Consider the following 18,006-nt stretch of genomic DNA (forward strand, 5'->3'; position numbering starts at 1 on the left):
GGATCGATTTGAGTCAGCTGTAGGTTGTTGCTATTCGGACTGTTCAGACATTCGGCGATCGAGGGAAAAGTGGAAGAAAACAAAGGTCGGCGAAAAAGCGGAACAGGGTTTTTTTATGATTTTGGTCCGAAAATAAGTCTCAAGAAAAGAAAATATGCCTCTTTAGCAAACGGAAATAGACGGGACGAAAACATCAAAGGGTCCCTCGACCTGCTGACGCTGTGTTTTTCTAACCATTGCAAAATGCATAGCCTAGGCCTGGTCAGGAATTGTAAATTCTGACGTAACGTTCGCTGATGTCAGTGCCGAGAATTCGCCACAAACAGAATCCCATTCTTCTTCCTTCTTCACTGGACTTCGTCCTTGATCAGCTATGATCTTCAATCGAACTGTCAGCGCCATGCATATCTTCTCGAAGTACCCATGCCCACTGCAGCAGTGCTCTCTCAGTCGGCCAAGCAGACGTTGAGGATGTTGTGATTTCAGCCCAGGACGGCCAAGTTTTCCGCCAAGACTTTCCCTCGGCGTCGGACGCTTTACCATGCCGCTGATGTCCGGAGACACCGGTCCGAAGCCAAAGGAGATAACCATGGGGCGTGGTATCAGACGACATTAGGTGATAAAGGCCATCATTGGTGATGGATTCAGCTCCACGGGACACATGTCCGGCTTATCTCCGGTCAAACTGCTCAAAGGATCTTTCTGAAGGTTGGTCTGGGTGCGCAACCGCCAAGCTTCACGATCTGCGTTGCATAATTTGAACCCTTTAGACTAAATCGGAAGGAGTTTAGTTGCTTGCAGGACATTCAAAATTGTCGAGAAGCACCTCTAGAATTCATTAGGGAGAATTATACAATGAGTACGCACTGTTTTGACAGCTGTTAGTATATCATGGTAAGCAGCATCCACTCTTTAGGTAAAGAGATTTCCGATTCGTCACGATCTCGACTCAGCTTTCAAGCTTAAAAGTAGGTATGGAGACCCTGAACGTCAGCATTATACTAGACTCTGGGGTAACCATACTCCACGACCCTGCCTCTCGGATACATGGAATGATACAAAAGTCGGGGTCGACTGCAGGCGGGAAAATGCCTCAGGATTTCCAATATTCTTGTCTCCGATTGAGAGAGCCCTTCACTGTCGTTCATCGCAGGAAGAGTGGAATCAAATGCTTTACGGTCTGGAACTTGAAACCATCATAGCCTCTTGCTTAGCTCTAGCTACAATAGTACTATTTGTACTATTAAGCGAAGAAACTGACACAGCGATACTAGAGGAATGCATGGGATACTATCTTTTATGCCTGAGGCACAAGTAGTCTGTAGTCACGTGATATTCTGTCACCCCACCGTTCAACTTTTTTTTACCCATGACGCCGGTTCGAACCCGCCTCTCGCTCTTTGACATCAAACTACGCCTTTTTTCCATTCACTTTCTATTATACCTCTAACATGACTTAATTGGACAGCAAAATTAGCTCATCCTTATTCCAGTAAAAGTATGGATACACCATGGCCCCGAGCCTCCGCGATCTGATAGATTTCCTCCTCGCAGAGATTGCGCTTTGCGGCAGTCAAGGTCAGTGAGCTTTTCTTTTCTTTTGCGAAACGGTTCACGATTATCCACCCCCCTGCATCCGCCTCGATCCAATAGCGCTCGTGCCTGATAGATCCATTGGAGCTCATCTTGACATACAGGTGCTGCCGAATCGGGCTAACACGGACTCTAGGCGCCTCTCCTGCAAATGTGTTGTCCTTCATTGATATTTTCTATTCGAGATCTGCACGTGACGAGTCTAGTCGCAGTCATGTTGTTGACAGACGGTTTCAGGAAAAAGTATGGCAGTGGCTGATGGGGCATCCTGAAGTCTCCGTGGGAAAGGACCGAGAAGGAAACCATCTGACCCTTGAGGAAACTGAGAACCTCTACCTAAATACCACGGCCGCAGCAAATACTGCCCCGGAATCTGAAACACTCGAAACCGGCGGTGGTAGTCCCGTTCGTGTGTTTGTATCTGAAGAGCGAACTTGGCTCGCAATTACTGGACATGGACGCGACGACACCAAGGTCCTTCCCATGGAATTTGCCCTACTCTCTATCATTGCTTCGCGAGGGTCAAGCGGAATCACTCAGCCGGAATTGATCAAGCTCAGCGGACAGGACAAACGATCTGTCCCCAAGCGTACCGATGTTCTGCACCAAAAAGGATATATTGCGAAGAGAGCTATCCAAATAAAAGCTGCTCGTACCAGCTTGTGCACCTTGCGCAGGTTTCTAGACCCAGAGTATCTTGCAGTCGGGAAACCCGCCAATGAAGCCGGAGCAGATGCAGTCAAGATGATCGATTTCGGGGCTTTTACCGACAAACTCTTTGAAATTCTGCGAGAGCATAAGATCATCTCTCGCACCGATCTCAAGGAATCGCTAGGGTTTGCTGATCACTGGCGATGGAAAGTACTGTCCCGTGCTCTCCGGAAGTTTGAGCGTATAGGTGTCGTCAAACGTGTTCGGGCTCTCTCGCAATATGCTAATACCATGAGAAAATACCACCCTTGTGTCATGCTTGTCCGAGACCCGACCGAAAAAGACATCGCGATGTTTCATGATTTCAGCATCCATATGTACTCGGACATTGAACAAAGTGGAGATGTGGAATTTGACGACGACGCAGAGGCCGACGACTCTACTAGGGAACCTTCCTCCAGTCGAAACTTCGGGGAGGTTAAAGCCGAGCAAGATGTTGAAATGTCTGGTCGCGTCATTCCGAGTTGGACTCCTGATCGATGTATCCATAATCAGCTCTTCGATGCGATCGATCGCACAGGAACAGCTGGATGCACAAACTCCGTAAGTACACCTCACAGTCGACGTGCGTTCTGGGCTGACGCGAATCGAAGGACGTTATAAGAGCGTGTCTTGGAGTGTTCTACCGTCGGCCTTTGGAAAATACAATGGCTCGTCTGGTGGAATGTTGGCAGGTATCACAACCGCCGCATCTCCGTCATCTGGCCATCGTACGCGATACGACCATTAATCGCACTATTACGCATTATATCCACTACTCCGCCAGGAATTTTAGTAAGCTGGTAGACGCCGGAGAATCATCGTGGGAGGCTGTCGAATTTGTTGCGCGCAACGCCAAAACAAGCACCATTGCTGTGCCACCCATTGATGAACAACCGAAGCTAGATGCCTACGGATTACCCTTGGATTTGCCTAAAAGTGACCTGCTGAACAGTGGCGATTGTTCCTTGATGGATTGCGTCTTAGTGGCCAGGCCTCAGAATTATCTTATGTCGAGTAGTGATCCAAGAGCTGTGGAGTTGGAGGATGGCACTTACTGTAAGTACAAAAGCTCGGTCTTTCCAATATTGTACGGGCTAACTCTGTTTGTCTCCTCACAGCAATCCATTATGGAGTCAGGAGCTCTCACAATCAAGCCGCCCAGCTTCGAACCCCAACTAGCAGACGGGCGACTCCAGATACACCCGCGTGGGTGAAAGCTGAGGGCGCCAAACTTGGAGTAACGGATGCACCAACGCATAGGCCTATAAAGAGATCAAAACGGGATACCTTGGACTTGACTGGGTTGTCCGAAATAGAGAAACTCAAGGCCATGGGTTTTGACGAAACTTGGACAGAGTACAGCGTTCATTTAATCGACCGCAACGGCCCTGGAGTCTATGTCACTGCAAAAGGACGACGGAGAGCAGCTGGTCGACGGCAAGGGCGGCCACGTATCAGTCGAGTTGCGGTATTTAAGTCTTCAAAATTGCGGGCAATCCCCTGGTTTACGGAAGAGGGTGGTCACTCAGAGGGGAATAGTCTGGACACGCAGTCTCCTCAAGCACGTGAGGTCAGCGAGGGTCCTTCAGCAATTGATCCTCACCTTACCACCGAGCACGATGGCGCGCAATCAAATGGTGTTACGAAGCGGAAAAATCCCGAATCCGAGTCACTTTACACACCAATGAGGGCTTCAAAGCTGCGGCGAATTGATAGCGTGCAAGAGAACTCGCAACAGGGGCCAAGTCATGAGGACGATGTCTTGGACGATGGCACGCAAGCAACGCACGCGAAGGAATCAGAAACACCTTTTCGCGGCAAGGCCAAGAGGAAGAGAGTCCCGTCACCCGAGGCAGGGCAGAAGCGAATTTCCCATTCGCGAAAACGAGGTGCAAAGGCTTCAGAATTGGTGAATAAGGGGGTAAACCAAGATATCAAGCCAAGAGATGATGAAGGCAGCACACCATTTGCAAAGTCTATCGACCAAGTGGGGAATGAAGATTCTGAAATGTCGATGGACGGCATAGAAGGTGCGGAAATATCAGGGCCACCGGCACCAAAGAACATTCCTCCATATTCTGCCCTTGATGAGCCTCGAGCCACGAGTCTTTCAACTCCCGCGCCAACAGGCTCGGATGTTTCCCATAAGGTAGGCCTTAGCGCCGGCGCTGGGAATACACCGGTCAGTGGTATCCGGACGATGGAACCCTCGACTCCTGCTGCATCCCGTAATGCGAGTATGGTGTCCAACATGTCGCCGACTACAGAAGACTCGTCCGCTAGAGGCAACAGATCGAAGCTTCTAGAGAGAGGAGGGTCCGTTTCGTTTTTACGCAGGAAGATCGTTTTGGACATCGTAGAAAAAGCAGGAGGTGCTTTTCCCATGGGATCCGAGATCTGGTACCCTTTCATGACGGCTTGGTTGAAAACAAAATACAAAGAAAGGCCTGATATGCGCACGCTTAGATCAGCGGTCAAGCAGTTGGTAGATGCTGGGAAATTGCGGCAGCAGACGTTTTGTGGCAGAGACAGCAAAGGGGTCATGGTTACCAAGAACATCGTCTGCAAGCCAGAACTACCGCCGGATGATCCCATTATCAAGGACTTGCAGGCGAATATTCTGGCATCAGACGCCAGATACTACTTCCCACCCGGTGTTGAAATTGATCCGAGCCTTACGAGGCAGACAATGACTCCTAAAGGGTTTAAACAACCCACAAATGTACCTGTCGAGCCTACCATCACTGTGCAGCTGCATCAAAAGCCGGCTTCAGTCGCAGCGCTGGAAAAAAGAAGGGGTCAGAATCTCCAGCGAAGGCTCCTACGAAAACTGGAAATGGAGGGTGCACGCGAAAACATGCAAGAAACACGTCCCTCCGGCGTCATCCGACTCCTCTCAATCCAGCGTCCAGAACCCACCTTGCCACCTATGCATAATCTCATATCCAGCTTCGGCGATGCGGAAGCCTGGGCTAGAGAGGAAGAATTTACGGGACGAAAATACCGTTCAGCTAACGCTAGTGCGCGCCACTTGAAGCGTTTCCTCTCTATGATGGCCTCTCATACAATGTTAATGAATCCGAGGCAGTCATTCAACCCTAATAATGGTACCTTTTCTACCGATGCGGGTATAGCAGTCATCACCGCCGCCAAGGCTCAACCTCGCATAGTGCAGAGGCGAGAGCCGCATCTGCCCGAGTCACTGGATGACCTGTTTACGCAAACGAGGAAACGCGATATGCCCTTGACTGACGACGTGGATCCGCGCTCGAGAAACTTTTTCCGAGACACCAATAGGATTCTTAGGTGGGAGCTTCAAAACGAAGAGCTCCTCCAGCGGAGAAGCGGCACACTACACTACATCAATCAAGGAATTCAAGATTCGTTTGAAAGTGCCCCAATTGAAGGTGGCATTCGTTTCGATGATGGTGACACAGAAATTGTTCCTCAATCCTCGGTTCAGACTCGCGAACAAGCACACTCCTCACTGTTCATTCACCATGAACATCCACCCTTCAAAGCACAACCTACCTATGAATCCGTCATCGACCTTGGCAACAGTACGGTATACTCGAGGGCTCACCTACCGTCCTCCAGCAACGTTACTCCATCCTCTTTTAGGCATTCTTTACCACAACATCGTCGCATAGAGAAACTCAACGAAGTCCCGAGTGTTGCAACTGACCCTATCATGTCCTCGCAGAACCGACAGCATGGCCGTCGCAATCGCCTCAATGCGCAGTTGCCACGTTCGGCACACCAGAGGATTACGATGACAATCGTAGTTGTGCGTGCACTGGCAGGAGGCGCCGACGGCAGGATGGTCGACTGGCCATTGGTGTCGCACTGTTTCCCAGATCAAGATCCGAAAACTGTACAGGATAAAGGCAAGGGTATCCTTAGTAGGAACCGCCTGCAGATAGCCAAGATGCAAAGCGACTTTCAAGAGCGATACATTGAGGCGTATGCCAACGATGAAGTCCCTCCGATCGACTATGATGACTTGTACGCATATGACTGGAATGCGGTCATTGACTGGGCTAGCACACAGCTGGATATCCCCAAGTCAGAGAGAGTTCCTGACCTTCCCGCGACGCGGCAGCAATTTGATGAGATATTTGAGCTCCGCGAGGAGCCGCTGGGATCATTGGATGAATACTATCAGCATTCCGGAGTCACCGCTCTTCGCAAGAAAGCGTTAATATCAAGTGTGGCCTTCGCCACTCCGTTGTCCTCCCAGCATTCACGTCGACCCAACACTCAGCTTTCCCGCTTTGATACGGTCAAGACCTGGATCCGAGCAAATACCATCACACCTGCAGAGGTATACCGTCCCTCAGACGCCAAAAAGGCACTGTCATTCATTGACGGCGGTACTTTGAACGCTGCTCTGCAATCCTTGGTCGTGGACCGCGTCATCTACCAGAACGCCAAAGGCCGATCTGTACCTGGCCGCAATTACGACATGACAGACCACTTCCTGCAAACGCTTAGCAAGCGTCGACCGATTGAACTGGCCGAACTCCGTCGCGCCGTCAAGTTCAAGACCGAAACGCTCGACCCGACGCTCACAAGCCAAGGGGTCTGCAGTGTCGCCTACGGCGCCGAAGACGGCGATATCCTCGCCCTCATTAATCTCCTCTTCCAGGGCCGGATCACTCTCCGGCCACGAGACCCGCCCCGCGACAAATTCGGCCTCACCGAGGGCGGTTACCTAACCCGGATGATGAACAAGGATAAACTCCGCTTCCCTGTAGACGTCTACCCGGTCAAAGATCGGTATATTCGCGGAAACCCTATCTCCGAGAAAACTTCTACCCTCCCACCACCATGTCCGCCACTCGTGGCAATTAGCGAAACGCTCTCCATCCCTGAGACAATCCCACTGTGGTTCGATATCCATGGTGGATTTATTCAGGTCGTCTGGGACCAGGCTGTTAGCGCTGTTCTCGGGTGTGTTGCTGCAAGGCCGGGAATCACGGCATCGAATGTTGCCAGCATGGTTAAGCCCACTTTGGGTGCTTGGGAAATTGAATTGCTGCTGGAGTGGCTTGTCGAGCTTGGGGTCATGTGGAAGACAGGAGATGATGGGACCGATGCGCACGAGTCTTGCTGGGCTGTTAAGGAGTGGTGGTGGATGGTTATGTGTTAGTCTTTGCTTTGCCATGTACTCATATATTTGTAAATACATGTGTACTCTACAGTAGGTTCATTTCAAATCAGATCCAGAAGGATATTGCACCTTCGTTTCCTACATCTTGTGCTCTCGTTCGCTGGCTCCATCCTCATCCCGAGAAGAGCGATCAAGTACGTGTATGGAAAACCAGTCAGCTGCAATGTTGACGTGTTGCGTTGCGCTTGAGATCCAAGCCCAAATAAAACCAGATGAATTCTATATACAGTGTAAAAGCTACCCTAATATCAAAAGGAAATCCCAACAGTATGTCATACCCCCTATATGTATGGCATGTACGATAGCCATGCATGTTTCTCTTTCCCACCGCAGCACCAACAAAAGCTAGCCAACCAATGCGAGCCACCCCATTTTGAAGAAGCCACACGCCACGCCAAACCAGACCAGACCAGACCACAAATGCAAACAAGTAACACCAAAACAGTATGTGATAAGGGGGTACCAAGTGCAGTTACACCTTGGTGAAATAACTTTGGAACGAAAACAAAGAAACAACAGTATTTATGGGCTAGAACAGCAGGAAGATAAGGCAACGCTCAATAGGACAGGAGGTGAAAAAGTAAAAGTCAACAGGGCAAAAAAGCAGTGCGCGAGAAGATTCAGGGGTATCGGATCGTGATCCAAAAATAGAGACCCTGACGCCTATATACCACTGCGGTTGCGCTTGGGTATATGTATCCGTAGATGAACGAGATTCGAGAATATTGCATGTGGGAAAGAGGTAGAGGTGAATTGGCGGGATGGGGGCGTAATGAGATGAGAGTATCACTTCCGACCAGGAAGCAATTTACGGCCCAGATTCCGAATCGTTGACTTGGAGCTATTGTTCGAAACTACGAGTCAGCATTCTGTTGAAGTCAAATGCCACAAGCGAAATTTGCTCACCTATCCTCCGAGATGTCTAGCTTGCGGGCTGTTTCAGAGCGTGTGATTGCAGTTCCCGATGTCATGGGCCGCGAAGGAGGATTGACAATTCGGCGAGATTGCTACCGACTAGTTAGCTTTCGTTATACCACAACAGGTGGGCAAAACTTACCTCCCAACGAGCATCAACATCAACCTCACTCGCAGAGCGCGAATCAAACAACCCGCTCTGATCCTGACCACTATACATGCTAGACCCTAGAGAATTCGATCGAGCAAGCGGAGACGACCGATGCGACTGCGGCTCCGAGTTATACCCACTGCTCGAGTCGGCACTGACCAAACTAGGGCTTTGCGTAGCATTGTCGGCAGACGAGGATGGATCCGGATAGTGCATGATCTGGGAAGAACTAGCCAGCTCGCGGTATTTTCGCAGTTGCTGTTTCGAGGGGCGGTGGTGGGAGAATTTGTTGCCGAGAATGGCAGGCGCGTGTGAGATCAGGGCCTTGATGACGTCCTTCTTCAGCCGCAGGGCAAGGTCGAGATTTGACCACGTCTTATTCCGGTATTCCAAGATGGGTAACCGGAAGACAAAGTCGTGGAGGTCTTCGATGTTGTGTTCGGCTCTACCCTTGTAGCTGACGCAGAGGACCACGTCCTGTACTCGAACGTGGGCCAGAGTCATGTAATTTGACGCACGGGCCATCATCTGCGCGAAATCGTCCACGCGATCCTTGGATTTTCCGTTCTTGTTGCCTATGATGGCCAAGCCAAATTTCTTGCCCTTGTCATCGTTGACGCTAGTAGTTGAGAGTGAAGTAGCTTGCCGCGAGAGGACTCGGAGACTATCAGTGGACTTCTTCTTAGCGACCGCCAGAGAAGGTCGGGTTTGCGAACGATTATCCTTGTTATCCTTGTGAATCGGCGTCATGGCCAGGCCCTTGAGGTGTGAGGGGCGACGTTCAGCGTGTGGCTTCGCAGCCAGCGACAGGGTAGGTTGTAGTCGTAGCTCAAGAGCACTGGGTCCCTTCGATGAATGTTCGCTGTCACTGGTCTCTCGGGGGCTGGTGTTAGAAACCGCAGAGGATTCTTCGTCATCAGAATCCGTCTGCTCAAGTGGCTGCATGTTCTTGATCATGAAAGGCGAGAACCCGCCGTTCTCAAACGCGGTTGACCCAACATTTGGGAACATGTACTCGAATACCTTCTGCCCAAGCTCATGTTCCAATTGAATCTTCAGAGGGAACAGCGATACCTCAAAGTCATCCACGACGGGGATACCGGCAACAGCTTCGAGCATATGCCATTTGACCTTGATCATGTAGTCATCGGGGCCGTCCATACGCCGGGTCTGATCGAGGTACGGCACAATGATCTGTGGATAAACTGCGTCAGGCAGAAGGTTCAGGCCGTACAGTCGTTCAACAGCAACTTGATTGTGGTTCGAGCCATCGCTATTGTCAGTGCGGTCATATTCAGCATTGCGGAGCTGGAATTCAACCAAAGGCTCCGTCTCGTCTTTCATCAAGTGCCAGACGATTTCATTTGCCGAAATATTCCAGCGCAGGATACCTGTAGCCCCTGTGGCAGTAGGCTCAACCTTGCGTTGCGAGGTTGTAATTGCCTTCATCAAGAAGAACAATTCATCCTCGCACCGAGCAATATCCTTCTCGAGAATCAACCGATCCTCCCAACCGCGCTTATCCAAGTACTTGGCATGGATCTGGAAATGCTCCTTGATCTCCTCTAGTTGCCGAAGGCGCGACTGCAACTTATATACCATCTCCGGAGCCCCTCTCAGATCACTGAAGTCTGAGGTGAGCATAATCCTCTCCAGTTTCTCGTTTCGAACCTTCTCAAGCGGCTCACTGTAAAGCAGCAGGTCAAGGACAATGATATACAGCGTGTAGTACTCGGCAGAGTCGCAAATAGCGCGGAACTGAGGGAAATCGACGCTGATGCTGTCCATCCTGGTTTCTTGGCCATCAGGATGTCCTTGTTGATCTGGCTGGCCTTTGGCGACCTCGTCATTGTATTTCAAACGGAGGTTGTTGTACTTGTCATATCGCAAGCTGGCCGAAGTCTTCTGTATAATTCTCGAGAAGCCGAATGGGTTGAGCTCGAAATCGAACATGGCCTCAAGAGTCAACCACGGCGGCCATGCAGAGCCTGGCGCATTGCCGTACTTGTTCCCAGCGTAGAATTGCAGATGCGACATTAGGTTCTTTTGCGTCGCAACGAAGAATTGAGCGCCATCCATGTTGAGGGTAAAACGGCGCTGAACCAGGCCGCTTATATCATCAGAGACGCGCTCCTTGTCCATAATAGACACCACTTTGAGTTGCATGCCCTTAGCAGCAACAAGAATGACGGACCTAGGATTTTTCTCGCTCTGAAGCTGGATCTGAGGCGCAATAAGTCGTAAGTGGTAACTATTCTGCGCGGTAAACTCGGGCGATATCTCGTCACTGGAATCAGACCTGAACGTCGGCGGATCCTTATGCTCGGGCGGATCTTCTTGCTCTGCACTGACAAAGCGTTTGGCGTCGTGGAGCAACTGCTCGATCCGATCTTCCACGCTATCGTCTTCGTCGGGAACATCTGACGGGCGCCTTGTGTTTCCCTTGAAGAGTTTTGAGTAGCCTCCTTGGTTCTTGCTTTGTTCTTCGACGATATCCAAGATGAACTTGACGGCTCGACGGGACATGTAGTACACGAAACCACGCCGTTGGCTAACCTGGTGGATATACCGTAATAGGATATTCCTCAGGGAGTTGTTCCACTTCAACTGAATGCTATGGATCATGAAACGGTTGTTAAAATCACTCGTCAAGTCATCTTCAGGAGAGGCGTAGAAGCCGTCGATGTCGGTTTCTTTGCCATCACTCGCAGAATCGGAATCAGCATCTGCCCGGCTAGCCGCATCACTTTGGTAGTTGTCGTTGCTCTTGCTACGCACCATTTGTCTCTCTAACCGCTGGAGGCCGGATGAGAGGAAGGCGCGTCTGCGAGCGAGTGACGCCGCTTGTCGGAGGTACTCGTTGTGTTGGAGTCTTAACTGAACATCGTGGTCGACATCCTTTGCCATCTGCAGTTCCTGCTCGCCAATCGCGCGAGTGCATTCCTGCATTTTGGCCTCAACAGTCGCGAGCCGGTCTCTGATAAGTTCGATCTGCACCCGACGTGGCTCATTCTTTTCCGACATGACACAGTCGTGAGTATCTTCGTTACCGAAGCTACTATACCCCGTTTGATCGGGGGCAATTTGTCCATGGTCCGTCTGCCGGAAGTATGTGAAGCGAGGAGTAAATGCCAAGGGCAGGATTTTCGTCCGAGGATTTGACTCTTGCGGCAGGATCCAGTCGAGCTCGACAAAGTCATCCATATCAACCCAATCAAGGTTTTGATCAGGAATAGTAAATCGGGAGAGATCTACTGGTGGGACAGGTTGTTGGAAGGAAGACAGTATATCGTCCCTTTTTCGCTCGATATCATCCATGTTGGTACCCTCGATACTCGCCGAGACAGCCCTGAAGTCTGCAGCTTGCAGATCCAACTCCGCTTTGTAGATACGGATAGCACTGGCCTGAGGCTGTCGCAATCTACCTTTAGAGGGTGTCTTTATCTGTTCTCGTCGTTGATGGATATCCAGCTTCAGACTGTCCAACCTAACCTTCAAACCTGTGGCGGTGACGACATCTTCAGAATAATCCTCGGGATCCTTGTGCTTATAGATGTGAGCCACAAAGAGAGGAGCTAAAAGCAACTTGTACTTGATGGTAGCCAAGTGACGGTTGAACTTCTTGTTTGTCTTTGTAATTCCTGGCCATAGTCGTCCCTGCCGAACAGGCAATGACATGACGCCGGAGAAGAGCGACCACCAGCTGAAGAAGTGGGTGAAGAAACGCGGCGTAAGATGGACCGTGTTGTAACTTGTCGTTGGCTGTTCAGAATCGGAGCTCCAGTTCCGACTCACTGGAGCAATAATCGCGACTGAAAGGTGGATGTGATTGCTTCGGAAGCCGTGGTAAGCATCATAGTCTTTCCGTGCATCCGAATCAACATAAATCGGATTCTGTAGAACCACATCATAATGATTCCTAAACTCCGTCGACCGCTCAGTCTCGCTGACATTGCGCTCGAAGACCAGCCCCGCACCCCATTTGACATCGCCAGACAGTTTCATGATGACCTTTTTGAAATGAGCCGCATTCTTGATATCGCTTGAGGCCGAACAAGTCTCAAGCTCTTCAGCCGTGGCTTCAGCCAGATATCTGGCTTCGTGGTTGTAGTCTGGTATAGCGAGGACATACTCTCCACTCGTCACGCTCATGAACTCCATTGGATCATCGCTTGTATGGATGTTCCACTGAACGTCCTTGCGCCAACACATGACAAAGCCGCATCCGAACCCGGTAACCACGTACGGGTCTCGTGAGCCCTTCAGGCGCAGGTGAACATCTCCATCCTCCTTCCATTTGACGCGAATCCGGGAATGGAAACTGAGTCGAATTTTGTCCCAGAAGCCAACCCTTTCAGAGGGGTCGATTTCCATTTTCGTGAAGCCTTCGATGATCTTCATCATGTCCTGGATGACAGGTTGGTAAGACATGCCCCAAGATATGCTTGTAGGAAGGTTTGTGTTAATCTCAATGACAGGGTCCGAATAAGTTTTCACAGGACTGACAGATCGCCACACATTGAGCGAGAAAGAAGGGCTTGTCGTTCCATCAGGAAGCTCACTAGAAGGGACAAGCTCCACCTGAACCTGTCTTGAGGACTTGTAGTTGCGGTACTCTTCAGCAATCACAAAATTTGTTCGAAGAGACCAACTTGGCAGTCTAGGCGACTGGCCGGGTCGAAGCGCTGGGATGTGCAGAAGATCCAAGGGATAATCCCTCAGGTTTACACGGGCCTCACCCATATCCAACTGAATGCTCATAGGAATGAGTAACGCATATTTCGTAGACATAGGCATACCCTTGCCGATATTGTGTAAGAAAAGAGGATAGTTTTCGAGGGGAAACGTCGGTTTGTCAATAGTCAAGTTGACATCACTAATCAAAGCTGCCATGAGACCAGGTCGATTAGGAATGGAGAGGACTGTTTCCGTTTCCTGCACATCCTCTGGGGGCTCATCGGCGCCTGAGAAGAGATTTCGAACCTCTTTGATTGATGAGCCCTGGAACTGCAGAGCAGCGTCAATCTTTTCCTTCCAACTCCGGGCATTATAGTGCTGCAGTCGATACCAGGCGCTTTCAGCGGAAACCTTAGCTTCACTAGAGAACGAAGATACACCTTCCGTATCGTAGCGAAACTTTCTCCCGCGTCCGCGCTTATCATCTCGTGCGTTGTTCCGTGGTTTCGCGTCGGCGCTCTTGCTTCGTCTTGTATCTTGACTAACGCGCTCGCTGCGCAGCGTTCGATGACTGGACCTAGTCCGCAGTCTAGAAGAAGCTCGGCGCTGGTCGGTTTCTTTGAGCTTTTGGAGCTTAAGTTGGAAAGCATCCTCTCTGGCTTGGCGCTGGCGTTGTTCGATGAGACCAGCCCGGTATATGCAGCCGAGCTTCCACTCGAAGGCGTCGTCTTCCAACTCGAATAGGAGTGCTTTGCTCCGGAAGGAGATTTTCGGAACTTTCTTCGGCTCTTCCGGTTCCCTCACTGAAGTGAACTCAGATGAGTGGGTCTTCAAGCGGTGGTGCAGCTGCTTGAGAGACTTGGAGGTGTTGATCACGTTGTCAAAAATACGGTGCATAATCATATGATGAGGGACTCCTATCCGGATAAAGTCTGTCCAGATATCGATGGACTTATCCTCCACCAGGTTAGGGCCTTGCTTCAGCTTCATCGTCCGCAGGTCAAGCCGGAAGTTGTTCATGCTGACTATCCTTGCCCACACGCCTTTCAGCTTGGGTGCCTCGGCGTGTAAACGGACCAAGCGGGCTCGAGCAAACGGAGCGGCATGTCGATGGTAACCAGCACTGACACCATAAAGCTGCAACAGCATTGGTGGGTCTGCAGGCATAAACGCCTTGAGCTGAACAACTGTAGCTTTCACATCTACTGTGATGAGCTCACTTCTCTGAGTGACAGGACGTGGAGGCGGAGGGTAGAAATCTTTGAGGTTTCTCTTGGCCTCGGGGGCTTGCGAAGGTTGTAAAAATGCCTTTTGCAGCACGCCCAAGGCGACGCTGAGACAGTAATATCGGTAGAGCGAGTATTGGAGGTAAACGCCCTTGATGACAGAGTTGGCGTGGAAAATCGGGCCAAGGCGATCGCTCGCTGTGCTTAGGGCTACCTCGAATCGAGGTAGTGAAAAGAATGGTTCAGACTCTAGATAATCTTCGGATTCAATAACGAAACCCTCAAAGCCGCGAGCATGGACAGCCAATCGTCTGCCATCTGCTGCTCCGACTTTCGCGGTTTGCCTGGGAGGGGACGTTGGTGTAAACCTAAAGGGCGATTCGTCACCAATCGTCGAATGGCTGGGGGTTCGTCGACGTGCCACACTGACGACGGTTGGTTCAGTCTTCTGAGCCCTGTAATCAGCGGTCCATGACTGCAGCTGTAATGAAACACCCCGAGACACTTTCGACACAGGTTCGTCAACTCCGGCGATTTCCAAGCTAAACCCAGTAGCTTCGAACTGAAATCGCTGCAGCCAAGGTGGCAGTCGGCGGAGGACGCTAGGCTTCCGTTCTTCAACTGACATGGAATACCTCCGCTTCGGTCGAATTTGAGCGCGGAACTGCTCCACGACTTGCTGGATCCCGCGGTTGACTTCGCCGTTGACCATGTGTGCTGAGAATGTATTCAGAGTGCCTGAAGCCATGACACACAATTCGGGTGATGCACTAAGCAGGAATTTGAGTTCCATATTCTCAGTGGTAAGAAGGTTATGTTTGATGCCAGAGGGTGTTTGATAGTAAAATTTATGGGAGGCGACCCTGTATATAGATGATAGGGAATAATGGGCGCCTCCCTCGGATGAGTGAGATGATTCGATGTCAAGGGATATAGATGATATTGAGGAGATGAGGAGGTTGTAGTCGTCCTCTGGGGAAGTGGTGTCGGAAATGGGAAGGACAAAACGGACCACGGGCTCGTGGACAGAGAGCTTGATATTCGTCTTGGGAAGCAAACGGGATATCAACTGGCCCCTGGCTCTCTTCTTCCCACGCGAAGAAGATGATTTGCTTTGAGCTAAATCGAGGAGCCGCGAAACGTGCTGCGGCTCTAAATCAAGGGCAGGAGATGTGACCACCAGGTTGGCGAAGAGAATGTTGGTGTTTCGCTCCTCTGCATTGTACCCGTCATAAGAGCTGATAGTTTTTGACGGCAAGGTTGTTTTTATTGTGGTAGTCGCCATGGGAATATAGAGGATATTGTCTGTCTCGCCTGAGCTGTCGTCCAGACTAACAGAGAGGGATATGGCCGCAAGGAGGGCTTGGTGGGCAATATCATTTCGCTGGAAATACATCCGATGCGCCGGGCTCGTCTGGTCCATACGGTGGAGGTCAACTCCGATTTCATGAGACACAACATTCAGATATACGGAGCTCTGGCCAGGCGATGGAGGCTGGATGGCACGAGATAGCCTGAAAAAGCTCAGTGCCACCTGTATCTCCTGGATCCCGCGGAGGAGTGAGCCTGCAAACTCCTTTGAGGCGTTGACGGTTTCGACAATAACCTCATCTCGGCTTCCTGGGTTGTCCAACTCCTCCACAAAGTCAGCAAATGTGACTCCTTCATCAGCTTCGGCAGAATCGGAGTCGACCGTCGGTTTCTGGGAGTGTTTGATCCGCCGCACTAAAAGCGTCAGGTCATCGTAGGGAACATGCATCCTCCCGATCTTCAACGCTATTGATGCATCCCTCAACCCGTCCAAACTCTTGTGCAGGATCCCGTGAATATTCATTGCCACATGATCCAAAAGCTCAATTGGTTCGTTGCCGTCAACGACTGCTAGGACATTGCGCACGTTGAGAACCCACTCAGCAGGGCGCAGTTCATCGGAATCTCCCTTCTTGCGTCGAAAGACCTTCCCCCTATCCACCATCTTCCGCCTCGTGTCCACCGCCAGCGATATTGTGCCAACTTGAATCTGCCCAGCTTCGAGGAAGCTGATAGTGGTATTGACCGCGACAACGTCCACCAACCTCAACCAATGGATTTTCCGGTGTAAACGCTTCACACGTTCCTTAATACGATTCAGCGCAATCCACGTCTTATTCTTCCGCGTCGTGGCCGCATCACTTTCCCCGTCCTGGTGTTGTCCCTGCTCCTCCTCCGACTGGCTCTGCACCACCTCCGCGTCGGGTTTATTCTCTGCGGTCCCCCTTTTCCTCGAAACTGACGGATCCAGCGTCACTTTCAAGTCTGTAAGCCGCAGACTCAGCCATGTCGGTTGGGCAAAGGACGGAGGGTGTAAGGAGAGTCCGAGTCCGCGGAGTTCGATCAGCAACCCCTCCCTGGGAACGTAGGCGATGCGGCGGAGCGAGAAGTACCCGATTCGCTGGATCGATATACCGGTTGCGATGCGGACGATGGCGAAGATGAGGAAGGACGCGAGGTAGAGGAGGAGGAACCCGACGAGGACAGTTGTGGGATTGAATAGCGTCATCGTGGCGGCTCGCGACCAGCTGAACTGATCTGCTGTACGGGGCGGCGGGCTGGCTCCAAATGAGGCACCATCGAGAGGGAGCTTTTGAGAATCCTGTAATGTAGCTCGTACCGATTCGTTGCCAGCGTCAGTTCAACAGCATCCCCGGGCTGAAGTATTCCTGTGTCAGTCGCGGGACCTTTCAAAGGGACGAGTCTCAATTAGGAGAACGGAGCACCGGCGGCGGAAACAGAGGCGCGGGAGAATCGGGGAATTCGTAGGACAGTCATGCTCGAAGAATATTATTAAATAGAATTAGGTTCAATAAGATAGAGAAGGCGAAGCGAGAACGAAGCGAACAAGACAGAGTTGGGGGTGGATGAGGAAGACAAGACAGCGGGAGGAATCCAAAAGGGTGAACCACAGCACCGGAAATACTTTGGCTGAGTTCCAGGTCAGCTTGGAAGAGGAGATACCATCGATTGCTATGACGCGGATGGACAAATCAGGTTTACGCTGGACAATGCTCCGTAATCATGCTCCGACCTGTCAGACAATCGATAGTTCGTCCACTGTTTTTTTTTTTGCATGGATGCCAAATGGGCCGGAGTTAACTGCATGCGGAAAAAGTCGCCCACATTGCGAGAGTCGATCGGCTGGCTCGGCAAACTGCATGCATGCGCGACATTTTACCAGTTCTGGATTGATTCTGGTGCTTGAATGCATTTATACTTTCTCTGGTATAGGGTAGTCTAGATGGATGGTCAGATAAATTTGGATAAAAGGCTCAACCAGCCCCGTGGTGAGGTCAAACAGCCTTAAGGGTGCGACTATATATTCCGTGACACCACTAATACGTAGTACTGGATGTAGTTCTGAGAGATCAACTAGTCATACGCATATGCACCCTCCTTCAATTAACCCACTTTCTCTCCTAGTAGCCTATAACTCACCCTAGGTCCTGTCAAGAACATCCCACTCTACCCCACGAGCAAACCCCATATAGATAACACCAATCTCCTCAATACACAACCGCACAATCGCCTCACCTCGATCATCA

The 18,006-nt window shown here is 50.8% G+C and overlaps 3 protein-coding genes across 3 annotated transcripts; 1 reads left to right on the plus strand and 2 right to left on the minus strand.

The window, feature by feature from the left end:
• Positions 1-118: 118 nt before the first annotated feature.
• On the minus strand, positions 119-782 carry BJX68DRAFT_193932 (uncharacterized protein). Its single transcript, XM_071037445.1, has one exon. The coding sequence runs from the start codon at positions 589-591 to the stop codon at positions 253-255; it is 339 nt and encodes a 112-aa protein (XP_070902815.1). The 5' UTR covers positions 592-782; the 3' UTR covers positions 119-252.
• Positions 783-1,374: 592 nt separating this feature from the next.
• On the plus strand, positions 1,375-7,538 carry BJX68DRAFT_229801 (putative TFIIIC transcription initiation factor complex subunits Tfc3). The gene is made up of 4 exons (XM_071039104.1): positions 1,375-1,578; positions 1,730-2,847; positions 2,898-3,342; positions 3,405-7,538. Exons 1-4 carry the CDS (start codon positions 1,512-1,514, stop codon positions 7,436-7,438), a joined length of 5,664 nt encoding a protein of 1,887 aa, XP_070902816.1. The 5' UTR covers positions 1,375-1,511; the 3' UTR covers positions 7,439-7,538.
• A 94-nt stretch (positions 7,539-7,632) lies between these two features.
• BJX68DRAFT_229804 (mitochondrial protein from FMP27-domain-containing protein) lies at positions 7,633-17,493 on the minus strand. Its single transcript, XM_071039105.1, has 3 exons — positions 8,517-17,493; positions 8,366-8,466; positions 7,633-8,300 (listed from the first exon to the last, which is right to left on the minus strand). The coding sequence occupies exons 1-3, from the start codon at positions 16,965-16,967 to the stop codon at positions 8,246-8,248; spliced, it is 8,607 nt and encodes a 2,868-aa protein (XP_070902817.1). The 5' UTR covers positions 16,968-17,493; the 3' UTR covers positions 7,633-8,245.
• Between the last annotated feature and the right edge of the window lie 513 nt (positions 17,494-18,006).

Source organism: Aspergillus pseudodeflectus (assembly GCF_044049435.1).
Source record: "Aspergillus pseudodeflectus strain CBS 756.74 chromosome Unknown BJX68scaffold_7, whole genome shotgun sequence".
NCBI classification, from domain to species: Eukaryota; Fungi; Ascomycota; class Eurotiomycetes; order Eurotiales; family Aspergillaceae; genus Aspergillus; species Aspergillus pseudodeflectus.